Source organism: Bos javanicus, chromosome 5, assembly GCF_032452875.1.
Source record: "Bos javanicus breed banteng chromosome 5, ARS-OSU_banteng_1.0, whole genome shotgun sequence".
Taxonomy (NCBI): Eukaryota; Metazoa; Chordata; class Mammalia; order Artiodactyla; family Bovidae; genus Bos; species Bos javanicus.
In genome coordinates, this window is record NC_083872.1 from 109,873,527 (window position 1) to 109,901,520 (window position 27,994).

The window sequence follows — 27,994 nt, forward strand, 5'->3', positions numbered from 1 at the left end:
GGAAGTGGCAACCCACTCCGGTATTCTTGCCTGGAGAATCCCATGGACAGAGGAGCCTGGTGGACTACAGTCATGGGGTCGCAAAGAGTCAGACACAACTGAAGCGACTGAGCACACACATGAAGGAGGTGCAGCCAAAAAACCTCCTCTTTCCATGTGTGTGTAAATACGGCCCCTCCTCCTCCAGCCACACCTGCCTCCTGCAAGCGGATCCTTAGTTCTAAGCCTTTGCTTGTTCTGTCTCTTGCCAGGTGTGTGCACATTCCCACTGCCCTTCCCTCTGCCTGTGTGTCCTTTACAGCTTAACTCAGGTATCACCTCTTCCAGGACACCTTGCTGAGCCCCGCCCCTCTCTTGTGGACTATGTTATGGGGCTGTGTGCAAGAACAGCCCCCAGATCTTCCCGCTTGTCCTTAGGAGGCTCACAGTCCAAGAGGAATATTGTTCCTGCTGTTTAGTCTCTAAGTTGTGTCCAACTCTTAGGGAACGTTGAAACAGCATAAGCTGGGGATCAGAGAGAGATCCATCTCCCCTCCTTGAGGACAGCACAGAGTCCTGTGCCTGGCTGATTCCCTGACCCTCATGGGTGGAGTTGAGGAGTGCTCAATGAAGCTTCGGGAACCCACCCATCGGAGATGTGACCTCATGTAATTAATTGTTCAGCAAGTCTGCTAGGTGCTGACACAGCAGAGAACACTGAGGCCACATAACATCTTATGCCTGCTGTTATTATCCCATTTTACAGATGGGAAAACCAAGGCACCGAAAGGCTAAGCAGAGACCAGCACAGGATAGGAAACCAGGCTGTTGGGTTCCAGCGTCCACAGCCTTGACCACAACACCACACCACTCTACCAGTGGCCTGGCCCCAGTGTGGCTCATGTCTGTGTTCTGGTAACCGCGGGGTGGGGGAGCTGTACTGGAGTAAAAAGGAAAGGGGGTTTAGGAGAAAGGGAGTGGGTATCCCAGCTTACAGAACTTAAGGTTTAAGCAGGAGTCGGGAGTACAGGGCCTCGCAGATCTGGCTTCCAGGTTCCCCAGACTCCCACGGGGAGCGGCTGGAGAGCCCAGCAAGCGAAGTTGTCACGTCAGTCACCCCAAGGCCCTGCGAGGAGACGGTGGGAGAGGGTTTGGGAGCTGGGGACCCGAGTCACCTCGCCCGGGCAACCCGCACGTTCCTGGTTCCCCCTGGCCTAAAAGAGCCTGACCTGGCGCCCCCTCCAGCTTTCGCAGTCGCCGCTCGGGGCGGCCCGATCGGTGCCCGGGACTGGGGGCCCCGCCCCGCCCGCGGCCTGGAGCAGAGAGGCGGGAGGAGGGAGCGCGCCCACACCCCGCCCCCGCCCCCGGAGCCAGCCCGCGGAGCCCGCGGCCAGGGCGGCGCAGACCGGCCCAGCCACTCGCCAGGGCTGCGCGCGGGGACACGCTGCCGCCGCCGCCGCGTCCGCCCTTCACCCCCGGCTCCCGGGGCGCGCGGAGAGAAGGTAACCGCGAGCTGGCCCGCTGGTCGTCCAGCCCAGGGTGGGCGTGGACGCGGGCAGGGGGATCGCGGCGCCGAAAGGTCTTGGCACCCCCTAGGTTCTTGGGACCGGGGCGGGGGAGGGGGCCAGCCTGCCAAAGATCGCCCCGAGTGCCAAGGGACAGGCCGGGAGCGCCGGCCGCGGGAGCGGCACGGGGACGCTCCAAGTTTTCGGGTTGTTTCGCGCTGGTCCCGGCGAGTAGAGGGCGGCAGAGAATTGGAAGGTAAAGCGGGTTGCGGGAGGAGGGGGCGAGCAGAAGGCCGTCTACGCTCCTTCCTGCCCTGGGAAAAGAAGGGAAGGAACGGGGAGTGGGGCATGTGTCGGAATGTCGGGCCCCTTGGCGAGGCTGGCGGGGAGAGCGGGAAGTGGGGGGGACCGCCGGGGAGATGGTCCAGGCACCCTGCCCCCTCCCCAACCGCCGCATTCCAGGCCCGAGCGGCGGGTGAGGTCATCCCGTCCGGTTCCCCTCGGGCCAAGGCAGCTAGCTGCCCTCTTCCCCGCGGAGCGACGACCCTCCAACATTCTAACCTCGTTCCTCCCAAAGGGAATGTTTTCTGGCCAAAATCTTTCCGGGACTTCCCGTCCCCACTGCCCTCGAGACTGTTCTGTTCTCGCCAAGCCAACCGAGACTCACGAAGTTTGAAGCCCCTTTTCTGGATCGGGAAACTGAGGCTCAGAGTGGCCAAAGGGCTGGCCCGCGGAGGCCACAGCTGCGCAAAACGCGGCGCAGGGTCTGGAGCCGAGGACTTGGGGAGACCCTGCCTTTAGGCCAATCAGCCTCGGCGTCAAAGGCTGATTCGGCTCTAACTTGGGGTCCATGGTGCTCCTTCCTACTGTCCCCCTTGACGGCCTGAGAACAGGGTCTCCGCTGCCACTGTGGACAACGTGCTATCCTTTTTCTCGGCTCCGTTTCTGCCTCTTGAAATGGCTGGACTTTGAGGAGCATGAAAAGGCAGCCCCCAGAAAGTTAACCCCTTATTCGGGGAGGCTAGAACAGCCCTAACGGAGACAGGGTCCCTCCGTCCAGCGGTAAGGATGGTGTTACTACCCAGCTGGACACTGCGGGCGGGGTGCTGTGAGCAGGGAGTGGCTTCCAGGATGAGAGGTGGTGCCCCCTAGGGGCCTGCGGGTGACTCCCAGGTGAGCCCTAGGGTTCCGCCACCCCCACCCGCGTCTCACCCCCGCCTCTGCCCCCTCCCCCACAGCCATCAGACGGCCCTTGGCCTCCTCCAACCACATGCACTTCCACAGCGGCCCCTGTTGGCCTCTCCTAACCGCGAGGTCCCTACTTCCGGCCCCAAACCTTGTCCTTGTGGTCACCACTGCTATTGAGTAAGCTCCTACCAAGTACCCAGGCCTGACTATCTGTAGGGTAAACTGAATCTGCAGGGCTGCGTCTCCTGCCTCCCTGGCCTGCTCTTCTGTGCTCAGCGGCTGGGCATCTGCTCAGCACTCCTGGAGCCTTCACCCACTCTCCTGGCATTTACTATTGAGGTTGGTAGACTCCTGACTTCCCCAACGGCTCAACAGGTAAAGAATGCACCTGCAATGCAGGAGACCCAGGAGATGCAGGTTTGATCCCTAGGTCGGGAAGAGCCCCTGGAGGAGGAAATGACAACTCACTCCATTTTTCTTCCCTGGAAAATCCCATGGACCAAGGAGTCTGGTGGGCTACAGTCCATGGGTCCACAAAGAATCAGACAAGGCTGAGCAACTAACAACAGTAGAATCCTGAGGAGATTCCTGGCTACGCCTCGTTTTGCTCTCCAACCTGGGACAAGTCAGTTTCCTTTTCATGTCTCGTTTTTTCCGTCTGTAAAATGGGTGTTTGTGAGCATTAGCAGGTAGTATTCCTGGGTTGGGGAGCAAAGAGAGGCCACATACCTGGACAGCCAGAGCCCTGCTTACTCCAGGGCCAGGTGGGGCACACCTAATCACCAGCGATACCTGATGATCAGCTTCAAGGGCCAAATAGGCTACATCAAGGTTGGAGCCTCTCCTTCTGTCTCTCCAGAATGAGAGACATTATCAGTGTAAGAATGTTGGCTTTGAACCCAGCCCTGCTTCAGGATCCAAGGGTTTAATTACAGCGCTTTCCACTCTTAAAACTCTCCTGGGAGAGGACCAGCCTTGTTTTGCACATGGGAAAACAGGTCCCCAGTAGCAGTGTCCTGTCCTCGGCTGCACAGTGCTGCGGGTGTCCCTACAACAGTGGGCAGGGTGGAGAGCTTCTGGAGGTGCCCAGAGGCATTTGAGACATGGGCTTATCATAAGACTCGGGCAGAAGCTGGTGTCTCAAGTCCAAGTGGCCACAGTGGTGGGGTGGGGACCAGGACCCCTTTTGCTGAGAAAGGAGGGGCTGGGGAGAAGTAGGTGTGGCCACATGATGGACATAGTGACCTCTCCTCGTGACATTTCAGAATGACACTCCGCCCCCCCCACCAGTTCCCTCCCCTCTGTCCCCAGATTCAGTCCTCAGCAGAGCAAGGAAATGGCCCATGCGAGGTACCTGCCACATGACCCTGGCCAAGTTCCTTCTCTCCAAGCCTTGGCTCTTCCTGTAAAATGGGCTAACCCTCCAGCTTCGGGGCTGTTGGAGAATCAGATGACATCATGCAGTGGTTGGCCAACTGCAGAGCACTTCATTACTTCGGCAAACATTCCTCGAGGACATCTTGGTGCCGGGGGTGCCAGGGAAAGGAATGATTCAGATACCCCCCGCCCCCCGCTGTGGGGGAGGAGTCAGGGTTGGGGGAGGATCCCATGGTGGGAAGGAAAGAGAATGCAGTCAGAAAACAAAGCAAGCTTTGTCTTCTTGCCTCCTTTGTTTTTATCTTGTTATTTAACCTATTTTGAATTTCAAATAACATTTGAAGGGCAGTATTGAGATTTTTATGCTTGGAGGTGGCAGCAATTTTTTTTTTTAAGTTGACGCTCAGATCTAGGTGTTAAGAATCAATATCAACTTTTATCAGCTCAGGTCCCAGGTCTGGGCAGGTAAATGACTTGCCCAAGGTCACACTGTGAGGCCACTAAATCCTCTACCTGCCCTCACTCGGACGGTGGCAAGGGTGAGCCTTTGGCATGAAGGTATCACAGAGAATTCCTGGTACTGATTGGGCACTTGGCCGTGTGCAGAGCCCAAGCTGAGCGCTGGAGGGAGGGAGGCAGGAAAATCCAGGCCCCACCCTTAGAGTGTGTTGCGATCTGGAGAGACAAGACAGGGCTCCACGAGCCACTAAAAGCCACGTGAGTCAGAGGCTCTGAAATGACATCTCTACTGGTTCTCTTGACGTGACCTTGAAGAAGCTTGGCCTCTCCGGGCCACAGGAAAACCAAATATGGGAGCATAGGTTCATAGGTGTCCTCCAGTGTATACTCTTAGGGTACTAGAAGGGGTGATGTCAAACCAAGGGAAGCTTAGAGAAGATTGGGATGGGGGAAGAGGGTGAGGAAGAGATCAGGACAGAAGGGAGTAGGCAAAGAACAGCTTTTGGCACCAGCTGAGCTTTTTCCAAAACTTGTTCCCTGGTAACAAGGCCTTGACATCAGTTCGAAAAAAATATAATGTTCTTCCTGCGGGCCTTCTCAGAGCCTTGAGTGTGCTCAGACATGTAATAAGCAGCTGGAAAAACCACTTTTGACCACAGGATCCTTTTTCCAGGAAGCATCAGAAAGTGAAGGGTTCTGCTGGTTACACAGCAGTTCATAAAGCCTTTGGCCGTCACCTCCTAGCCTCTGTGAGGGGAAGACAGTTTAACCCAAGAAGGAAGGTGACTTAACTCCACCCGCCAGCAGGAGGCAGTGTAGCTTGGGGCTCAAGGGCTCTGGGGTTGGAGGCTCTGCTTCACCATTGCCTACTGTGTAGCCTCAGGCAAATCCCTTCATTTCTTTGGGCTTCTGTGTCTCCTCTGAAGCCTATAGTGCCTCCCTCGAGGTTAAATGAGTGATGAACATAAGCCATTGGCACTCAGTAGGTGCTTCATCAATGGGGACCATATAATGACCATTCATAGGTTTTAACCAGTATACAGTTGAAGAAGAGCACAGCTCCGTGAATTTTTTATGCCCCCTCCCAGTCTATATCTGTTCAAAGGCAATCACAATTCCGATTTCTATCACTGTTGTTTTGTTTTGTTGTTGTTGGTTGCTAAGCCCTGCCCGACCCCATGGACTGTAGCCCGCCAGGCTCTTCTGTCATGGGACTGTTTCACCTGCTCTTAAATTTCCTGGATGAGGAATCATGCCACGTGGCCTCCTCTGCGGGTCTGTTCAGCATTTTCTCCATGATCCTCATTTATTCTCTTTAGCTGTTATTATTTGGACCAAGATGCCCCCAGGCCCTCCACTACCTTCTTTCTCTTAGGTCTCCACTCCTGGGCAGAAGAAGGACTGTCTACGTCTGAGGCACGTTTGGTGCCATCTACGTCCTTGGCCAGAACATCTGCAGCTCCTTCCACGGGACTGGGAGCCAGGCCATGGACCCCCCACAGCCTCAGCATGTAGGGGCAGCACCTTAGCACAGAGGGGCAGCCTTCGTCCACCCCCTCCCACCAAGAAGGAGGGAGCTGAGAAGTGGACCCCTCATCTAGCCTAGCACTCTCCCCAGGCCCCAGTGAGCATGGACCAGCAGCTGTGAACAGCCAGAGCCGATGCCGGGCCCCCAGGGGGCCGGAGGAGCCCCGGCCATGAACCTGGGCAAGCTCTCACCCGTGGGCTGGGTGTCCAGCTCGCAGGGGAAGAAGCGGCTGACCGCGGACATGATCAGCCCCCCGCTTGGGGATTTCCGCCACACCATGCACGTGGGCCGTGGCGGGGATGTCTTCGGTGATACCTCCTTCCTCAGCAACCATGGTGGCAGCTCAGGGAGCACCCACCGCTCGCCCCGGGGCTTCCTGGCCAAGAAGCTGCAGCTGGTGCGGAGGGTGGGGGCCCCGCCCCGGAGGATGGCTTCTCCGCCCGCACCCTCGCCTGCTCCACCGGCCATCTCCCCCATCATCAAGAACGCCATCTCCCTGCCTCAGCTCAACCAGGCGGCCTACGACAGCCTCGTGGTGGGCAAGCTCAGCTTTGACTGCAGCCCTGCCAGCTCCACGGACGGCCACTCTGCTTACGGTGAGGCCCTGCGCTGTCTGCCCATTTTTCAGGGGCTGAGGTGCAGCGGGTTTGAAGGTTCAGCCAACCCTTCCAAGTGAGCTCTTCCCCACAGTAGTTTGGTCTCCATGGAAGTCAGACCCAAACCTGAGATCGTGAATGGCAAGGGTGGGTCACAGGGCGGGAACCAGTTCACTCCCCAAAACACTGAGGTTGAGAGGTGATGAGGTGGGGGTTGAGTTCTGCCTGCCCCTAAGCTGCCTCCCCTTCTCTGGGCCCTCGGCTAAGCCAGCCCACCACCCTCCTTCCCCTATCCCTTGCCTGCTTCAATGGAAGCAGCTCCCTTGTGTCAGAACAATACAGTGGAGAGGTGGAGAGCCAGGGCCCTGGATTCAAATCCTGATTCTGCCTGATTCTCAGTGAGCACATTGACCTCTGTGAAGTCAAGTCCTGGCCTATATAATGGGCACTTAGGGTCACTGCTAAGATTCAGTGAAATGATAACACATATTTGATTGTGGCCTAGAATCTCACACACAGTAGGTGCTCAGGACACGGGAGCTGTTGCTCTGTTGTTATTTGAACAGAGGTTCCTGTAACTTGACAGATTTGGAAAACCCCTCAGAAGCCCTTCCTGCCAGCATGGGGTGGGGTGGGTGTCACCTGGGCTCCTCCTGGACAGCTCACTTGAGAACTGGGGCCCCTGCTGCCACCTGGTGACCGTTCCCTGCCCTGCAGCTTTGCCCGCCACCAGAGGCTTCCTGTGGTGCTCCCTGTCCAGGGGTGATGCTCAGAATCCCACTGAGGACTGGTCTGCGGTCCCACCGCTATGTCCCAGGCCTGGTAGTCCTGGAACCAGGGTCTGAGACAGAGGGCATTTACAGGGCATTTGCCTGTCCTTTGGGTCTTGATTTCTATGTTGTCACACCGGCTGCTGGTTCTATCCTGTGCCCACAAACCAGTACATGTGCTTGGGTTCACGGAAGGGGACCAGGGGTCATTCAAGTTCAGTGTTGGGCCTGAGAGTCAGGAGGTTTGAGCTCCGGGCTCAGCTCCAGCCCATCAGACTTTGTGGCCCTGGGCGAGCCTTTCCCCTCATCCCAAACTGAGCCTCACTTTCTTCATCTGCAAAATGGGAATGAGGATTATGTCAATTTCCAGGGTTGACAGGAAGATTGCTCAAGAGACTGTGGGGTTCACTGTATTGGAAAGATGGAGGAAGCTGCAGTCAGATTGGGGGGTGGCTTGTTAAAGGCCACATCGCAAGCAGGTGTTGGTCCTGGCTCTGCCTTCCCCAATTCCTGGTTAGGGCCCCCAGCTCTGACCCTGGTCCCTATTTCTCTTCTAGGCCTGGACTCTGGGTTCTGCACCATCTCCCGCCTGCCTCGCCCAGAAAAGCCTCGTGACCGAGACCGTGATAGCTCCTTCCCCGCTGAGCCTGAGCTCCGCCGCTCTGACTCCCTCCTGTCCTTCCGCCTGGACCTCGACCTTGGGCCCTCTCTCCTCACTGAGCTCCTGGGGGCCATGAGCCTCTCAGAAGGCTCTGCAGCTGAGACCCCAGCCCCGGCTCCTGCTGCAAGTCCCCCAGCCTCTGTTGCAAACCCCCCGGCCCCTGCCTCAAGCCCCTCACTTCGTGGACGCTGCCCCAATGGGGTAACCACCAGGTTGGGCCCAGTGGCCGAGGCGAGGGCCAGCGCGGTGGGAGAGGGCCCCCGTGCGCCTGCTGACGAGGGCCCCGGCAGGCACTGGGGCGCTGTCTCGGGTGGCAGCCAAAGCTGCCGCCACTACACTGAGGTGGATGCTCGGGCCGAGGGGTTGGGGGCGCTGTCCCAGGCTCGGGCCTCCTGGGGGAGCCTGGATGAAGAGTGGGGGGCATCCCAGGCAGGCAGCAGGACCCCCGTGCCCAGCACAGTGCAGGCCAACACCTTCGAGTTTGCTGATGCTGAGGAGGATGACGAGGTGAAGGTGTGATTGGCTGGGCACAGGCTGAGAACCCTGGTCAGCCTCCGGGCACCACCTGCAAGGAGCCCAGATGCAGCCCCAGCCCCTGGCGGCTGGGTCTTGCCAACGACAGACGGGAGAACCCAAGTTGTCCCCAGACCTGTCCACACCTCTGCTGGACAGACATGGGAGGGAGGCCAGGGGAGACCAGGCTTGTTCTGGAACCCAGGTGTTCCCCTGGACCCTGCTCAGCCACCCCGCCTCCCTCCACTGCCACTCTGGACCTCCAGACCCAGTAGCCATTCCCTGGGCCCACCCTCCACCCCAGGCCCCCAACCCACTGGAGGGCCCAGCCTCACAGTGCAGCCTTTGTGTTGGGAAAAATGCCCTTGCTGGGTGGGGGTGGGGAGCCTACCACATAGAGCCTTTGTCTCCTCTCCTGAAGAGACCCTCGGCCCCAGCTCATCCTGGAGTTGCCCCCAGCAGGGTCCCTCCTGCCTTTCTGAGAGCCCCCACGGCTGCCTCCCCAACATTCCCACCGCCAGCCCCATGTCCCAGAAGCCTCAGAAACGTCAGGTGTGACCTCACTGGGAGGGGGGAGGGTCCCACCTTCCCGTGCACCCCAGACCTGCCTCTGGGTCCTGATTAAAAAGGTTTTTTTTGATAAAAGGTGTCCAGTGAGATGCTTGAGGACCTGGGATGACCGTGTCTGCGCCACCTGCTCGAGTACATTCAGCACTGGGTTTGGAAAGCCAAGGACTCCCCCCACCACCCAACCAGGGCCCCCAGTGAGGGGAGGGACCGAGGCAGGGGGTAATGAGTAACCAGACTGGAATGAATAGCCCTGAGATAAGAAGCCCAGGTGGGAGCCCTTATCTGCAGTTCCGGGAACAGCCCCTGGCCCAGGTGCCTGGAACTGTAATCCCACAGAGCAACTTGGCACTTGTCCTGGTGACAAAAGGGGACTCGCAGGCAGGACTAGTGGCTCAGGGGTGTTTGGAGCTCATCCCCCACTGGGCAGCCTCAGTTTCCTTGTCTGTATCAGGAGGACGCTAGGAGCATCAAGATAGTGGAAAACACCACAGTTGGAAAGACTATAAAGGTGGATTCTTTTGTTGGTTCTGAGCCTCAGGGTATGAGGGCGGAGGATTAGGAACAGTAGGTGCATCGCAAGGGTCACTGATCCCACATGAAAGGACAGCTCTGGGTCAGGAATCTGCTTGCAGGGACGGGTCTTGGTCTCTGGTGAGGTGCTGCCTCACTCTAGCTTGAAGGAGGAGATGAGGAAGTTCTGCACACCCAGGTAGCTCAGGTGGCTGTGGCCCAGCCTGTTGGGAAAGGTCAACTGGTGGCCATCTGGCAGCTTCACCTTGAATTCATTGTTCTCGAAGGTCACGATGAGCTGCAGTGGGAGGGAGGGCATCAGGGAGGCAGGAGGCGCCCTGGAAATGGGCCGGGGCCATGCCTGGTGACTCAAACAGTCCCAGCACGTGTCTAGGCCAGGGTGCCCCCACTATCTGTTCTCCCCCCTTGAGATCTGTTTTCAGGCCCCTTTCCCCTTTGACCTCACCTTGACTTCTGACCCTGGGCTGAAGCACATGTGATTGTCCCGTTGCTCCGCCCCCCAGCTGTTGCCATCTCGTGAGTTGCAGACGATGGTGGATTCAGCAAAGCGTGGGTTGAAATGCAGGTTCAGTTTATCTGTCCCCTGGCCCAAATTAATCACAAAGCTGCCAGAGAAGGAGTAAGAAGTGAGAATAAGGGGCCAGCCCTGGGTATAACAGCTTGGGTGGCAGCGTCTTGACCATAAAATTGGTAGAATCACCAAAGGTTGTGTTAATTGAGATTTGTGCCTTAAAACAAGGGAGGTGACAATTTGATTGGACTTGGCACTGGAGTATCACATTCCATTTAGAGCACAGACTAAGGCTCCTGACAAGTTAACTAATAGTGACATTTCAGGAAATGAAGGTGTCTATCCTTGGGGAAAACTGCCGTTCTTAACTATTTGTTGTATGCCTAAGGTGGTGAGCTCCCTGTCATTGGAGGTATGCCCTCAGGAGTTGTGTGATCTTTTAGAAAGGGGTCTTGGTTAGACCTTCACGGTTCCTGAGAGTGGGACATTCTGAGTCACAGGGTGTCTCCACTGGGAGGACTCAGGCCAGAGGTATCCCACATTTCTGCAACCTTGAGGGACCCAAGTAGGAGAAAGAGGTGATTTTTCTCTTGGCTCCTACCCGATGCTTCTGCCTGCCCCTCCCCAATCAAAAACTGATTGAGATCAGTCTCAAGAAATGCTGACCCTTGTCCTGCACCCGGGACAGCCTAACGCTGACCTGTAGCCCCTGAGGTGAGAAAGGTCTCGGATTCCAATGGAGAGGATGCAAACGAGACCACTAGGCGCCCCCTGGTGGGTGCCCCTGGTTTGGTGCTGGTTGTAGTCGCTGAGTCTGACTTTTGCGACATCATGGACTGCACGGCTAGGCGGCTAGGCTCCCTGGTCAAGAATTCTGGAGTGGGTTGCCATTTCCTTCTTCAGGAGATCTTCCCGACCCAGGGATTGAACCCTGGTCTCCTGCATCGCAGGTGGATTCTTTACCAACTGAGCTATCCCTGGTTTAATGCATGTGAAAGGCCAGTCCCTGGTCCTTCAGCAGTATCAAGAGGGTAGTGTCCCCGGGGGTTGGGGCTTTCAGTAGAGGCATCTGACTCGCAGAGGCCTGGCCAAAGACTCAGGGATTTCTCACTTGCCCCTTCCGTGTCGTTGGGGCCAAGGAATTGAGCCATGGCGTCCAATGTGAATTCTGCAGGTCCCCGAACCTGGCCTCAGATGTGAAAGCAGCCCAAATGGAGCCAGCAAGGGTGAGGGAGGGGTGCGAGAGGAGCAGAATGTACAAACGGCCCTGGCCAGAGGTCACTCTCACTGTCCCAACATCTCACAAGGCTGCCTTGCCTGCCCCCACCTTCCCAGCCAATGCCAGCTCTGTGGCCGGCCCCGTCCCTGTCCTGCCCCACCTGCCCTCCCCTGGGCTTACCCGTTAGCGCCGTCAGCGATCTTGCCCTTGATCTTCAGGCTTGACCCCATCTTCATGTCCATGTTCACAATCTCAAATTTCCCCTGCGCCAACAGAGAAACATCCCACACAAATCAATCACACTCTTCTGCTGGTAAAGCCCACTCGCCAGCATCCTCCCATCCAAACCAGGCCCCAGGCCCCCCTCTCCTCCCCATGTGAGGCCTTGGAGCCAGGAAGGGAAAAAGCCGGAGAGCTCAGATAAAAGATTCCTGGAGCCCCCTCTTGCCCATTTTGCTTCACTCTCATCCACCCCAGCCTGAAGAATAGCTGGATCTGGAGACATAGGGCCCAGCTGAGGGAACCTCAGTTTGCCCATCTATAAAATGGGTAGAGTGACCCCTGCCAACCTCACTGTTCCTAAATGCGTTCAAGTGATGAGGCACAATGCCCTCGGCAAAATCCCACGAACAAGGGTACGTTTATTTCCTGCACGAACTTGGGAGTCATTTTACGGATAGAAAATGACTGTATTAGGACTTCCCTAGTGGTCCAGTGGCTAAGACTCCACATTCCCAATGCAGGGGGCCCAGGTTCTATCCCTGGTCAGGGAACTAGATGCCACATGCTGCAACTAAGAGTTCGAAAGCCCCAGCTAAAAGATCCCACGTGCTGAAACTAAGAAAGATCCCATGTACCGCCATTAAGACACATTGTAGACAAATCTTTTTTTATTTTTTTTTAAATAACTGTATGACAGGCAAGTCTAGGCCCATCCCAAACAGAGAACCTATAAAACTCCATCAGTCACATGTCTGAACATGTCCATCAAAGTCCCTCTGTAAACCGCACACTCCTCATCTGTAAAATGGGCTGATCTGATTTATTCATTCAAGCCCAGTTCCCAAGCACCCTTGTGACAGATGCTGTCGGATGCCCTGAGGTTAACAGCACCTTCTTCACCCTGGTTTGGAGGATGAGACCTTCCATTTGTGAAGCCCCTCAAATAGGACTTGGCACAGACTAAAAGCAAATCGAGGGGCTGTGGTCATTAGGCTTACTTACTGCTACTGTGGCATCCTTCTGCTCCTATTTTCCCACAGGACCTGGGCAGCGCCTGAATTTGTATAGTTAGAAGGGAGGTTCTCGAAGCTGGGTTTTCAAACCTCATGATCCAAGCCTGAGAAAATGTCCAGTTATCCATGATTGGAGGGTGTGAGGCTGGGCCAGACAGGATTCAGCAGCCACAAAAGACTTAGAACACTTAATAGGAGAACACATTTATATTATAGGATTTCTGTTCACTGATGTCTTTTTTTTTTTCTGGAGGGAGCTCACTTGGGAAGCCTTGAAACAACTTCCGGGACTGGAATGCTTTGCTGAAAGTCAAGGGCAGTGTCCGTAGGGGGTAGATTACGACTCCCCTGCTGGCAGCTGCCTCCTTTCCACCAAGGGGGAAGGCAGTCCTCGGGTTCCTACATGGGTGTAGGGTTGCCCAGTTTTCTTGGTGGTGGGGGTTCAGTCGCTCAGTCGTGTCTGACTCTGGTGACCCCATGGACTGTAGTCTGCCAGGCTCCTCTGTCCATGGGATTCTCCAGGCAAGAATAATGGAGTGGGTTGCCATTTCCTTCTCCAGGGGATCTTCCTGACCCAGTCATCAAACCCGGGTCTCTTGCATCTCCTGCATTACAGGTGGATTCTTTACTGACTGAGCCACCAGAGAAGCCCCCTCCTGGAGTCAGTACATTTAAAAGGAGGCCTGGGGACATCCTTGGTGGTCCAGTAGTTAAGACTCTGTGCGTCCACGCAGGGGCACAGTGTCCATTCCTGGTCGGGGAACTAAGATTCTGCCTGCCACAGGCCGTGGCCAAAAATAAAGTAAATAAAAGGAAGGCATGAAAGAGGCCATGCCAAGCCCAGGAGGGTGGAGCCTCACAGCACGTTGGACCCTACGATGCTTCAGAGCAGGGTTTTCCAGGCTCAGCGCCCTGGACTTTCCAACTGAATCATTCTCTGCTGTGGGGTTGTCATGTGTGTGTAGGAAGTAGAGCCTCAGGCCGGGTCTCTAACCACCGGATGCCAGTAGCACCCTCCCCCCAAGTAGTGACAACCAAAAATGCCTCCAGATGTCCCCTGTGTGTTAGTCACTCACTCCTGTCTGACTCTTTGCGACCCCATGGACTGTAGCCCACCAGGCTCCTCTGTCCATGGGATTCTCCAGGCAAGGATACTGGAATGGGTTGCCATTACCTCCTCCAGGGGATCTTCCCAACCCAGGGATCGCACCCAGGTCCGATCAGGTGGATTCTTTACCATCTGAGCCACCAGGGAAGCCCAGATGTCCCCAGGATAGGGGGCACTTCACTGCCTCTGAGAAAGTGGCGCTCAGAGGCCTAACCCCTCAGATGGGTGCTTAATGTAACACGTGGATCACCAGCCAAAATGGATTAAAATCCTCCTTCAGCCTCTCTTAGAAGGACAGAGAGCAGTCCCCTAGGAGAGGTTATCCTGTCCCTCCCAGAGGAGCATGGGTGACCTGCCAACGAGCAGCCCTTCACGGTGTGGGCCCTGCAGCATGCACAGTCCCCACCAGGCATCGTGAGGAGTCTCCAGTCTCCTCCCTGGATGGTCAGGGTGAGACTGAGGTGGGGAGAAGCACCCTTGCCGCCCCCATAGCTCCTGGAGGCTGCCTGGCTCAGACAGAAAAATCTGGGCCCCTAGAGCTGCTGCAGGGTAGGGGCGAGAGGAAGGCCGGGCTTGGGGGTCCATCTGGGCAAACAGGGATCCCCGTGGGAGGGGGCAGGCCTAGTAACCTGTCCCCCCTCCGTAAGGTCTGGAGCACAGAGAGAGAGGGGGATGCAAAGCTGGGTGGAGGCAGGTGTCAGTGGTCAGGTGACTAACCAAGTGACTAGGGGCCAACGGTGCCCCTTTATGGACCTTGGTTCCCCCATCCTTTTTTTCTTTTAATATTTTGGCCTCACCTCATGGCATGTAGGATCTTAGTCCCCCGACCAGGGTTTGAACATGTGCCCCCTGCATTGGCAGAGCAGAGTCTTCACCCCTGGTCCGCCAGGGACGTCCCGCTACCCTCTCTTTAGTGTAAGAGATTTGGACTAGGAAGTCTCTTAAGAAGGAGGAAAGAAAGGGGAGGGTGAGGAGATCGGGGGAAGGAGAAGTCGGGCACAAAGGTCCTCCCTGAGAGGCAGAGGGTGGGGAGGGCACCATGCCATGCACTTTGGACCCTCTAGTCACATCCACGCCCACATCCCACCTGTGCTGACTCTCCCAGAAAACTATGCCCCCCTGGAGCCTGTGAATGAGGCCTATTTGGAAATAGGACCAAGTTGAGATGAGGTCGTAGTGGTTTAGGGTGGACCTCAAACTCCATATGACTGACATCCTTAGAAGAAGAGGAAATTTGGACCCAGAAACCCAAACACGCAGAGAAGCTCTGTGAAGACAGAGGCAGGGGTTGGAGGGAGACAGCTGCAAGCCCAGGAATACCACAGATTGCCGGCAACAAATAGAAGCTGGAAAAGGCAAGAAAGAACCCTCCCCTAGAGCCTTCGGAGAGAGAAAGTTCCCACCAACACCTGGATTTCAGACCTCAAGCCTCCAAAACTGTGAGAGACTAAATTTGTTACGGCAGCCGCAGGAAAGCAACACACCAGCCTCAGAAGATGCCATCTGTAACCCAGTTCCCCAAATACAGGAGACAGGCTCAGAGAGGAGCAGTGATTTCTCCAAGGCCACACAGCGGACTACGGCAGAGCAGAGTTTGGAATCAGAGAATCGGGGAGAGACCTTGAAGAAGATCCACTTGACCCCCTGCAATTTATAGATTTTGCTCTGGGGCAAGTTAACCTTCCAGTCTCAATTTCATCATCTTTTAAAGCTCAGGAGGTGTTAGTGGTTATCATTGTTGCCGCGATTAATGTTATTGAGAGGAAATTCCCTGGCTGTCCAGAGGTTAGGACTCCAGTGCTTCCACTGAAGTTAGCCCATGTTTGATCACTGGTTGGGGAAATAAGATCCTGTAAGCCGAAAGAGATAGGCAAAAAATAAACAAATAAATTACCGATGAGAAAACCAGGCTGGAGGGGGAAAGAGACAGACTCAGAATGGTGGGGGGGGGAACAGAGAGCCTTGATGCTAAAGGCCAGTGGAGTGATCTGTCCAACTTCCTCCCTACACAGATAAGGAAACTGAAGCTGGAGGGGCAGCGATGCTTTTTCTCCAGCATCCACCCCACCCCAACTCAGGTAAAGGTTCGGAGCCGGCGTTCTCACCGACATGGTAGCAGCTCCGGACAGCAGCTCTGGGTTGCTCCTGGAGGTCTGGGCTCAGGGTCTCACCTTGCAGTCCAGCTTATATCCTGGAATATTACACATTAACTGCCCCCAGGCCATAAATGGGGACTTTGGTCCATCCTGCCAGGATGTCTCTCCACCCACACCTCCCGGTACCCAGAACAAACAGGCAGAAGGCTCATCGCTCCAGCCCAGCCTGCCCAGCCCAGAGCATCTTCCTGACGTCTCTCCAGCTCAGCCTCCCGCCTCCTTCCTGAGCCCTAGGGGATGTGACCCTGCAAGCAACGCTGCACTGGGCGCCAGGAGCTGGCACAAACCGTGTGAGCGTGGCAGGCCACCCACCAACCCTGAGCCCCACTTTCTCATCCTCAAACAGAGAGACTCGCTTTGTAAAAACCTCTATGCTTCTATGATGTCCAGATTCACTTTGAGAATCTTTTGCTTTCTCTCCTCACTCCATGCTTTTTCTGATTGTACAAGTAAGGTTTTGGGGGGGGTTAAAAAAATTTTTTTGTACATCTAAGTTTTAAAAGCAATCCAAAAAAAATAAATAAATAAATAAAAGCCATCCATGGTGGATTTAAAGAAAACATCTAGAAATATCTACAACAAACTAAGTAAAGAAGGGAGTAGAGGGGCTGGGGGTGTGTGGTGGGTAATGGAATTTCAGTGCTTTGCTCTTTACTTCTACTACTTATATAATTGACATGCTTACCATATGCAATGGGAGCTATTAAATAAAAAGAAAAGCAGGGGGCTTCCTTGGTGGATCAGCGGTAAAGAATCCTGCTGCCAAAGCAGGAGATGCAGGTTCGGTCCCTGGTCCAGGAAGATCCCATAGGCTACTGAGCAACTAAGCCCGTGGGCCACAACTGTTAAGCCTGTGCTCTAAAACCCAGGAACCGCAACTACTGAGCCCTCATGCCACAAATACTGAAGCCCATGCACCTAGAGCCTGTGTTCCACAGCAAGAGAAGCCACTACAATGAAAAGCCAGAGCACAGCAACTGGAGAATAGCCGGTGCAGCAGAGAAGATCTAGCACAGTCAAAAAATTAAATAAGTAATTAATTAATTTAGAAAGAAACAAAAACAGGGCTTCCCTGGTGGCTCAGTGGTAAAGAATCTACCTGCCAACGCAGGAGACACAGTTTTGATCCCTGATGTGGGACGATCCCGTATGTCCCAGAGCAGCTAAGCCCGTGCACCACAACTATTGAGCCTGTGCTCTGGAGCCCATGTGCCACAACTACGGAAGCCCCCGCTCCCTAGAGCCAGTGCTCCACAACGAGAGAAGCCACGACGATGAGAAACCCACGCACTGCAACTTGGGAGTAGCCCCTGCTCGCCACAACTAGAGAAAAGCCTGTGCAGCAATGAAGACCCAGCACAACAGTTCCCCCCACCCCGCAAAAAAATTAATGAATGAATTAAAAAGTTATATTGCAAATATACCACCTAAAATGTCTGTTAAAAAAAAAAAAAAGAAAAGAATCACCCGTAATCCCAGCTCCAGGACAGAATCTGCTTACTTTATTGACACATTTCCTTCCATGTGGTTTTCAATGAATTTATATCACAGACGCCCCTCTGTCTTACTCAAGTGCTGATTCTGCTTCAGCCTGTAAACTCCAAAGCCCATGAATCTATATTTCAGAATGATACCTTCAGTTTAGTTCAGTTCAGTCGCTCAGTCGTGTCTGACTCTTTGCGACCCCATGAATCGCAGCACGCCAGGCCTCCCTGTCCATCACCAACTCCCAGAGTTCACTCAAACTCACATCCATCGAGTCAGTGATGCCATCCAGCCATCTCATCCTCTGTCATCCCCTTCTCCTCCTGCCTCCAATCCCTCCCAGCATCAGAGTCTTTTCCAATGAGTCAACTCTTCGCAGGAGGTGGCCAAAGTACTGGAGTTTCAGCTTTAGCATCAGTCCTTCCAAAGAAATCCCAGGGCTGATCTCCTTCAGAATGGACTGGTTGGATCTCCTTGCAGTCCAAGGGACTCTCAAGAGTCTTCTCCAACACCACAGTTCAAAAGCATCAATTCTTCAGCGCTCAGCCCTCTTCACAGTCCGACTCTCGCATCCATACATGACCACAGGAAAAACCATAGCCTTGACTAGACGGACCTTTGTTGGCAAAGTAATGTCTCTGGTTTTGAATATGCTATCTAGGTTGGTCATAACTTTTCTTCCAAGGAGTAAGTGTCTTTTAATTTCATGGCTGCAGTCACCATCTGCAGTAATTTTGGAGCCCAAAAAAATAAAGTCTGACACTGTTTCCACTGTTTCTCCATCTATTTCCCATGAACTGATGGGACCAGATGCCATGATCTTCGTTTTCTGAATGTTGAGCTTTAAGCCAACTTTTTCACTCTCCTCTTTCACTTTCATCAAGAGGCTTTTTAGTTCCTCTTCACTTTCTGCCATAAGGGTGGTGTATGGCAGTGAAATAGTCTGCCTTTCAATGACTAAATTTATTCAACTAATTTCCTTCTGCTGAACACTTACATTAATTCTAAGTGTCTGTTATTAAAAATGCTGCTGCATTCAATTATTTGCACATAAAGTTTGGCAGCATCATGAGAACTTATTTAAGGCGGATTCCCAGAAGTAGAATTTTTCTAAAGCCTTGGTTTGGCTAGCTGAAGGGTTTTCCATTAGAGCTGACAGTGGCCACTCTGGGTGGGGTGCTGGGGGACCAGCCTCCTGAAGGCTTTTCCGTGCCAGGAGCGGACAGGTGGCTCACTGCCCAGCACTCACAGAAAACACCACCTTCAGTTCCCTTCCCTCCCCCATCCCCACCCCGAGAGGAGAGTGATTTCCTCATTTTACCCACAAGGAAATTGATCCTTGATCGTTTCTTGATCTTTTTCCCGTGGCCATTATAAAACTCAAACAAGATAAGGATTTGGCAAGTGCTTTATACACGGAAACTCTCTAATCAACAGAAGCTACACCTTGCGGAGGTGACATTCTTATGACGATAGTAGTAATTCTAGCTCACTGTGGAAGGTTTTGGAAAGTGCACAAAGTAAAAAGAACTTAAAAGCTCACTTGGTTTAGAAGAACGCTTAAACACAGGTGATCATGACCACATTTATGAATTGTGCACTTTTCTGTGGGCTTCCCTGATAGCTCAGTTGGTAAAGAATCCTCCTGCAATACAGGAGACCCAGGTTCGATTTCTGGGTCAGGAAGATCCACTGGAGAAGGGATAATCAGCTACCCACTCCAATATTCTTGGGCTTCCCCTTGGTGCTCAGCTGGTAAAAAACCTGCCTGCAATGTGGGAAACCTGGGTTCAATCCCTGGGTTGGGAAGATCCCCTGGAGAAGGGAAAGGCTACCCACTCCAGTATTCTGGCCTGGAGAATTTTTTCTGTGGGTATGTTTTACATCAATGAAAGATTTTTAAAATACTAATAAGAAGGAGGGGAAACAGTGGAAACAGTGTCAGACTTTATTTTTTTGGGCTCCAAAATCACTGCAGATGGTGACTGCAGCCATGAAATTAACAGATGCTTACTCCTTGGAAGAAAAGTTATGACCAACCTAGATAGCATATTCAAAACCAGAGACATTACTTTGCCAACAAAGGTCCGTCTAGTCAAGGCTATGGTTTTTCCTGTGGTCATGTATGGATGCGAGAGTCGGACTGTGAAGAGGGCTGAGCGCTGAAGAATTGATGCTTTTGAACTGTGGTGTTGGAGAAGACTCTTGAGAGTCCCTTGGACTGCAAGGAGATCCAACCAGTCCATTCTGAAGGAGATCAGCCCTGGGATTTCTTTGGAAGGACTGATGCTAAAGCTGAAACTCCAGTACTTTGGCCACCTCCTGCGAAGAGTTGACTCATTGGAAAAGACTCTGATGCTGGGAGGGATTGGAGGCAGGAGGAGAAGGGGATGACAGAGGATGAGATGGCTGGATGGCATCACTGACTCAATGGATGTGAGTCTGGGTGAACTCCGGGAGTTGGTGATGGACAGGGAGGCCTGGCGTGCTACGATTCATGGGGTCGCAAAGAGTCGGACATGACTGAGTGACTGAACTGAACTGAATAAGAAGGAGAAAAAAAAATCACAGACACTTGAATCTTCAACACTGTTCTCTTAATAATGCCTAACTTCTGAAGGATATTTTATACCCACCCCTCATCACAATAAACTCAATAAATTCTGAAGGTGATCTTTATTATGACCCCATTTTTCAGATGAGAACAAGGGTTCCCAGGCTTCACACAACCAATATGTAGCCGAACTTGCCTTTTCTACTAACCCATTGCTCAGATGACTGCCAAGGCAGTCACTTAGCAAAAAGAATATTTGACTTCCAGGAGGCATATGATCTTAAAACCTTTGTGTGGTGGCAGCTTCTTTGATGGCCCCAGTGATCCCTACTCCTGGTATTCATACTCATGTATAATTGGCTACCCTTGACTGTGGCTGGACCCAGTGACTCAATTCTAACTAATAGCATACAGAATTCTAGAAGAGAATACTAGTAGATTAGGTTACAAAAAGCCTACTTACAAAAAGAAAGGTTACAAAAAGATTGTGCTCTCTCACTCTCTCTCTCTTTCCCCGACAGCTCTGGGAGAAGTGAGCCATACAATCAGCAGCCCTATGGAGAAGCCCATGTGCTAGGGAATTGATGTCTCCAGCCAACCAGCGATGAAGACCTGAGCCCCGCCAATACCCATGTGAGTGAACTTGGCAGTGGGTCTTCTCCCCTTTGCGCCTTGGGATGGCTCGTGTTGCCAATACCTTGACTGAAGCCTTGTAAGAGACCCTGAGCCAAAAGGCACCCAGCTATATCCTATCTGGTTTCCTGGCCCCATGAGCTGTAAGAAATGTGTTTCTTACTTTAGGTCCCTAGATTTTGGTAAATTTGTTACACCGCAATAGATAGCTAATACACTTTGCCAAGCTACTGTCATCAGAAGTTTGGTGGGAGAAATAATATTCATGAAAGCCTCCTGACTAAAGAATCTGCAGTTTGCACATGTCCCTAGGCCTCCTACTACCTTGGTCTTTTCAAAGAATCAGCTCTCGTTTTGTTTGCTTTATTATTTTCTGCTTTTATGCTAATTAACATTTACTTTTTCTTTTATTGCTCTTTTTCTAACTTCCTGAGTTAAATGCTTAGTTCATTGACTTTTCGTCTTTTCTTCTTATTAACTGGGGCTTCTGAGGTGGCACAGTGATAAAGAAGCCACTTGCCAATGCAGGTGACACAAGAGACATGGGCTCCACCCCTGTATCCGGAAGATCCCCTGGAGTAGGAAATGGCAACCCACTCCAGTGTCCTTGCCTGGAAAATTCAAAGGACAGAGGAGCCTGGTAGGCTACAGTCCATGGAGTTGCAAAGAATTTTACATGACTGAACATACATACTTCTCATTAATAAATATATTTAAGGCTATAAATTTTCCTCTGCCTACTACTTTGACCAATTCTCATAGGTTTTCAGAAGTTCCGCTCAGTACTCCAAATGTTGCCCTTAAATCAAGCCAGATGATCAGAAAATTGTTCTCAGCGCTTAGTACATCCTTAACAACAAGTATTTATTGACTGACTGAATAGCAAAAGTCATCATCATCATTAGGGAAGAATTAGAAAGTGAAACATCAATACTATGGGATTGGCTAAGTTTATGGTGCTACAAAAATATAAGTGAACTATTATGTAGTCATCAAAAATCACATTTTTTGAAAAAAAAATCACATTTTTGGGAGACCCTTAATGGCTGTGGTTCCCTGCTCGTGGTACAATGTGAAGTGAATAAAGCAGCTACAGAAGCGAGTTCCCAGGACCTTGTGATGGGCCCTCAACTGACCTGCTTGCTCTGACTTGTACAGCAGCCGCCAGGCTGCACTGAGGGGCTGCAGTGAGGAGCAAGGCCCCCAGGAGGACAGGCTTGGCTGGCCACACAGGGTCTCCCCAAGGAACACAAGCACAGAGGACTTGATTCAAGTGCATGGGAGCGAGGGCCTCCGTAGGAAAAGGGACGAAATAAAGCCAGGCCTTAAATGAGGCCAAGTCTCGTAGAGAGACAAGCTAGGGCACAGGAAATGACTGCAAAGAATTAATGACACCCCAGTGGAAAGCTTCAGAAAGTCCCAGATTCCTGGGGCCAGGGAGGGTTCTCGAATGTCATTTTGAAGCCAGTACAGCACTAGAATCTGAGTTCTAACCTGAGTTCTGTCTCCTCCCCTGTAAAATGAGAGCAATAATGTGGTAAGAATTAGGGAGATAAAGCCTGGCACTTCGTTAATAGTTAACAGACAATATTTGTTATTTTTATCAGGAGCCCGGTGCCCCACCTGCGTCAGCTGGAAAAAGGCCGCTCGCCCCCATCTGGTGGCCGAGTCTGAGCCCCAGGCTTGTGAGGAAGTTCTCCTTGCAAATTCCCAGGGCCCCATCGTGACTTTTGTGAGCCTGAGGTACTGCTGCCCTCACGGGCCCCTTCCTCCATTAGAAAACATGGATGATGTAGGTGCTAGTTGCTCAGCAGCATCCAACTCTGCAGCCCTCTGGCTGTAGCCTGCCAGGTTTCCTTATCTGTGGGATTTCCCAGGCAAGAATACTGAAGTGGGTCGCCATTCCCTTCTTCAGGGGATCTTCCCAACTCAGGGATCGAACCCAAGTCTCCTATGTCTGCCTGCATACGCTGAGCCATCGGGCAAGCCCATGTATTTATATATGGTGGTGGTGTAGTTGCTAAGACACGTCCAACTCTTTGCAACCCCACAGACTGTAGCCTGACATACTCCTCTGTCCATGGGATTTCCCAGGCAAGAATACTGGAATGGTTGCCATTTCCCTCTTCAGGGAATCTTCCCAATTCAGGGATCAAACCCAAGCCTCCTATGTCTGCCAGACTCTTTACCTCCTGAGCCATCGGGGAAGTCCATATATTATATATGGTGGTGGTTTAGTCGCTAAGTCATGTCCAACTCTTTGTGACCCCACAGACTGTGGCCACCTGCCAGACTCCTCTGTCCATGGGATTTTCCAGACAAGAATACTGGAGTGGGTTGCCATTTCCTTCTCCAGGGGATCTTCCCCACCCAGGGATTGAATCTGGGTCTCCTGCATTGCAGGCAGATTCTTTACCAACTGAGCTACCAAGCAAGCCCCATATTATATATACACAGACATAAATACTACACATAGATATAATTCTAATTCATGTTTTAATACATAACATTGACCCATTTATTCAATGCAGCTATGGAATAGAATTATATCTATCTGTAGTATTTGTATTATCTATGCGCAGGCATAAACGCTACACACAGATACAATTTCATGGCTGCACTGAAGAAATGGATCAATGTTATATATTGAAATATTTTCATCTACCTAAAAATTCACTTTTTTCTTCTGATTTTACATGATAGTAAAACATTTTGGTGGGCCCCTAGAGTGTCTGGGCCTGAGCCTCTGTGTCTGCTGCGCCTAAGGGAGAGTTTGGCTGGTGGCTTCCAGTAAGTATCAGCCATCAGCCTCCTGCTGTTGGGGGACTTTGGTCCTGAGGTCTGTGGTATCTCTGCTCATCTCCTCTCCTGTCCTTCTCCTCCCAGAGAACAAACAAATCAACTCATCCCTGATATCTCTCTGCACCCCACTCCTTGCTCGTCTCCTCCCCAGCACACTCTTTCCCAGATAGGGAAAGGTGCAGGAAGTGTGGACATATGGGAAGCACTGAGATTGGGGCATCAAATGGGACAATGATGCATCCTAGTTCTGTCGCCTACAAGCTGGGAGCCACGTCCAGCCACTTCAAGCCTCAATTTCTTCATCTGTGAAAGGGAGCTAATAATATCTTCTTCACAAGCTGATTATAAGTTGTTTTGCTTGTTTGTTTGTTTTGGCTGAACCACACAGCATGGGGGATCTTAGTTCCCTGAGCAGGGATCAAACCCATGCCTTCTGCAGTGGAAGCGTGGGGGAATTCCCAATTGTGAGAATTTTAAAAGATCTTTTTAAATTAAAGAAATGAACCGATATAGCATGTGGCGTGCATATTAGATGCTAAAGAATTAAATAAATAAGCAAATGCCTTCCTTTCTTGCTTTGAGGGAGGATCCTAAATGGGCAGAGGTTTCACCTGAGACAATGAAGCCAAGTATCCAGAGCAGTGGAGACAGCAGAAGTGAAGTGAAGTTGCTCAGTTGTGTCTCAGGAGCAGCATCCAACAGCTTGGACCCGGGCTGGTGAGCACATCCTTCTGTGCCCTGGAGGACAGGGCTCCTTAGGAAGGCAGTGTCCATCTTCCCGAGTCCAGGGAGCCTGAGACCAGAGCCCGGTGAGTGAGGAAGATGCTGAGACAGGCAGATGAACCATCTCAAGGAGCCAAATTATCACATCAGCAAGTTAGGGGCCCTATTGCTACTGAACATATCTGGAAACCCATGATTCGTGATTTCCAGTCTCTGCCCAGAGAAAAATCCCTCTTATTCCCACAGTTTGTTTTTTTTTTTTCCAGGTGGGTTAGTCTCAGGCACAGGGAGGTCTGTCTATAGCTGTGTGACACTGGGTGAGTCACGTAACCTCTCTGAGCTTCCGCTGGCCCATTGGCAAAATGGGAACTGTAACTGTCACAGCTTATAGGGTAGATGCGAACTTTAAGGGAGAATATGTGCAGTGTTAAGTACAGTGCTGACCTCTGTTCAGTGCTGAATAAATAAATGTTTGCTGTTATGAAATATTATCAGGCCTGCTTGGCTGTCCCACCATGCTTCTCCATCTCTGACCAGCTGACTACCTGTTCTTCGAGGGACATCCACAGAGCTCTTACCTTGTCTGGTCCAGGGATCTTCCTTGTCTAACCTGATTGCCAGGTTCTGTGGCCTCACCCTGAGCCCCAGCTGCCGGCTACACCGGGCAGCACTCTCAGTGGGCATCGTTCCAGGGCCGCCTAGATCCGCTGGAGCTCTTGGGTCATCCTCACCTCACCTGGAATTAGGGAGGGTCCTTGAGGGAGGACGGGATGGGTCGCTGTCTCTTAGCTACCCCCGTTCTCTGCTCCTGCCCCCACAATCCTTTCACCACTCACTGCAGTCTTGGTGAAATGGAAATAACAACACCCCACTGTCCTGCTCAAAACCCTCCAGTGACTTCTCACACTTGAAACAAATCCAAAATCCCCCGTTGGCTGACCAAGTCCACCTGATCTGGTCCCATCCACCTTGCAGCCTCATCTCATCCCAGCTGCTCCCTGGCCAGGCTGACCTGTAGATTCACCAAGCTCATTCCAGCCTCAACCCTGTGTCCTTGCTCTTCCCTCCACCTAGAACTCCTCCTCAGCTCTTGGCTGGACCTTTTCAGGTTGGCCTTAATTCAAAAGGTGGAAAGAAAGATGGATGGATGGATGGCTCAGTGAACGGAAGGATGACAAGGTGAGTAGGTGGTTGGCTGGGTAGCGAAGGGATGGATGGATGGATGGGTGGTTGTATGATGGAGCAACAGCTGGAACCACTCATCACAGAGCTCAGAAGGGGGTATTTTCAGGGGCTTCAATCCAGAGATGCATTGCCTCTTCACTTCCTCTTCCCTCTGCCCCTCCCAGGATGTTACCCCAGCCCTTTGGACTGGGGAGACTCAGGGGCACACCCACCTACGCACATGTTGGTACTGGGTGTATTTACCTAAGAGACCATGATGTCCTATAATGATGATATAAGAGACCATGATGACATAAGAGACCATGATGTCCTACCTCTTATAAGTGGCAAAAGGAACATTTTCCCATAGAGAACATCTCTCTAGAAATGAAACAATACAGTAAGCTGTTTCTGTTACTTGGATGGTCCTCAAGTACCCTTCTGGGGGAAAGGAGACCCCAGCCCTGAGCCTGGTTGGTCCTCTCGGGTCCAGGACACCCCAATCTTCCTGTGGACAGTGGGGTCTCAGATGCCTTAATGGCCTGGTCACAGCTGATAAGGGAGATGCATGGGGCACGGAATCAACACCTGTATTACAATCCCCAGCTGAGAATTCCCACCGGCTCCCAGCTCCTGATCAGCATGTTAATTCTGTCCCAGTAAAGCTATTTTAAAATCAAAGATTCCATAAGGTCTTAGAGTCCATAATGACAACTTATTTTCACTTATTTTCCTTTTAAGACTCCACTTGGAGTCTGGGTTCCAGCCACAGGGCACAGCCACAGTGTTTCCTTTTTTATTTTATTTTTTAATTTTAATTGGAGGATGATTAAATTTTGGAGGATAATTAACTTTGCAATATTGTGATGGTTTTGGACACGGTATTTTCTGAAGATTGTAGAAGAGGAAAACTCTCCCCAAGAGAGAGAAAGCATTTGCCTCCTCCTGCTGGCCATGAGGAGAACAGTCTAAATTAGGAAGAAAAATAGCTTGTCAACTGCTATAAACATTTATCTCAGAAAAGAAAGAAAAGAAAAATTGACACGTATGTGATTTAAAAAACACTTCATAAAGCTCAAAAGGGTTTTACTTGGAAAAGCAAGCTCCTCATCCACTCCAGTCTCCACAGCAGCTCAGAGGCGAATAACCTTCTCCTGCTTCCTTCCAGAGATACCCTACACATCGCACAGGTACAAGTGTGCTATGCTCACCGTCCTGTAGCTTGGTTTTATTCCCTTAATGTTTCTGGGAGATTGTTCACATCAGTAAGACATTTTTGTCTTTCCGAAGGCTGTGTCTGACTAGTATGAGATGCAACTAATGGGAAACTGAGCTGGGCATACATTTAGTTTGAGCTTACTGGGTTACGGTTATAAGGTTCACAGTCAACTTCTAGAATATTTAGATGATTGCTAGTATCCTAGTGTAGGGAATGGTTCCCAGAAACACTCCAATTACCCACACTCACTCACCATGCCGATTTACTTGGTGCCCTGACCTAAAGGTGGAGGGACACAGGTCAATCACTATGTCACCATGACATAGGTCCTAGGCACCAGACATGGGAAGATGTGGGCAGTGGAGGAGAACCAAGATCTGCATTGTACAGAGCCAGCAGCTCGTCTATGGAAGATTCTCCCAATCCTCAGACGTGTAAAATTACACGTGGAAGATTTAATCCCCACTGATCTAGTTACAGCAGATGTCCATGCCATTGGGGATACAATTAATAACATAGCATACTTAACTATAAATACGCCATATGCTATTTTCTGTTTTTGGTGGATGTTGGGGATCACATGCAGTAGAACTGATCAGGACACCTCTGTGCAGGACACCAACTCCTAACAGTACTGAAGTAGCAAGAACAGCTGTGTATGACTTTGAACGTTTCATATGTCATGACACATGGAGTTCTATCTCACGTGCAACACGCTTTGTTCTGACGAAATCTGCCATTCCTGGCGAAACAATATAGAAAATTTGTCTTTCTCAGATCTGACAAAATTAAACATTTCAAAAAAAAAAAAATTAAACATTTCAGGTTTACATGACATCACCAATAACAGATTGTGAAGCTGAGAAAAATTTTTCTAAAATAACAAAATAAAAAAGACTTTTGATCAAACCTGCTAGAAGGCTGACTTTTCTTTCTCCTTATAGAAAAGAATAGAAGAAAGTCACTGCTGTATGAAAATCATGCAGCCTAAAATTACCTAAAAAATTACAAATAAAGGTATTAAAGTGACATGTCAGGTAGTTAAGTAAAAATTTCTTGTTGTCCTGACTTTATGATTATGGTATTTGTTGGATTTTGAAGTTTGTAATTTATAGGAATTCATTTTCTAACACTAAATAAATACCTGATTTTGCCTACAAAATTTTACACATATATTTTTAAGAAGTCCCCCAATTTTACAAACTGCAGCCTCCGCAAAACTTGAGTTCACCTGGTCCTGGTGTAAAGCACATTTCTCACATTGTATTTCTGTCCCCTCTCCCCAAATAAAAAAGGTTGAAAAGCTCTGGACTTGATGTTATCTCGAAGCTTTCTTCCAGCTCTGGAATTTTCTATATCAGTAGGAAGTGTATCCAGTTCCCTCCCCCCAGCAGCTGCAACTCTGACAGAAAGACAAGAAGTCCTTTCTTGGAGTTTATCCAAGTCTTTCCTGCTGTACTTGGAGTCCTTGTCCCCTGAGGCAGGGAGTCAAAATGCCAGTGGGCAAA

General features: G+C 51.5%; 2 protein-coding genes and 1 long non-coding RNA gene across 5 annotated transcripts; 2 read left to right on the forward strand and 1 right to left on the reverse strand.

Annotated features, from left to right (window-relative positions):
- The first annotated feature begins 1,351 nt into the window (after positions 1-1,351).
- Positions 1,352-9,221, forward strand: CDC42EP1 (CDC42 effector protein 1). Of its 2 annotated transcripts, XM_061418445.1 has the most exons (3): positions 1,352-1,481; positions 5,884-6,632; positions 7,960-9,221. In XM_061418445.1, the coding sequence occupies exons 2-3, from the start codon at positions 6,170-6,172 to the stop codon at positions 8,580-8,582; spliced, it is 1,086 nt and encodes a 361-aa protein (XP_061274429.1). In that variant the 5' UTR covers positions 1,352-1,481; positions 5,884-6,169; the 3' UTR covers positions 8,583-9,221. The 2 variants fall into 2 exon arrangements, with proteins under 2 accessions (XP_061274429.1, XP_061274430.1); XM_061418446.1 differs by having other exon boundaries at positions 1,374-6,632.
- Positions 9,222-9,637: 416 nt separating this feature from the next.
- LGALS2 (galectin 2) lies at positions 9,638-15,962 on the reverse strand. Of its 2 annotated transcripts, XM_061418449.1 has the most exons (5): positions 15,856-15,954; positions 12,632-12,746; positions 11,588-11,670; positions 10,123-10,282; positions 9,638-9,954 (listed from the first exon to the last, which is right to left on the reverse strand). In XM_061418449.1, exons 3-5 carry the CDS (start codon positions 11,647-11,649, stop codon positions 9,811-9,813), a joined length of 366 nt encoding a protein of 121 aa, XP_061274433.1. In that variant the 5' UTR covers positions 11,650-11,670; positions 12,632-12,746; positions 15,856-15,954; the 3' UTR covers positions 9,638-9,810. The 2 variants fall into 2 exon arrangements, with proteins under 2 accessions (XP_061274433.1, XP_061274431.1); XM_061418447.1 differs by lacking the exon at positions 12,632-12,746 and having other exon boundaries at positions 15,856-15,962.
- Positions 15,963-20,253: 4,291 nt separating this feature from the next.
- On the forward strand, positions 20,254-27,841 carry LOC133248356 (uncharacterized). Its single transcript, XR_009736686.1, has 3 exons — positions 20,254-24,097; positions 25,212-25,282; positions 27,101-27,841. It is a non-coding gene; the product is annotated as an uncharacterized LOC133248356 (long non-coding RNA).
- The last annotated feature ends 153 nt before the right edge of the window (positions 27,842-27,994 follow it).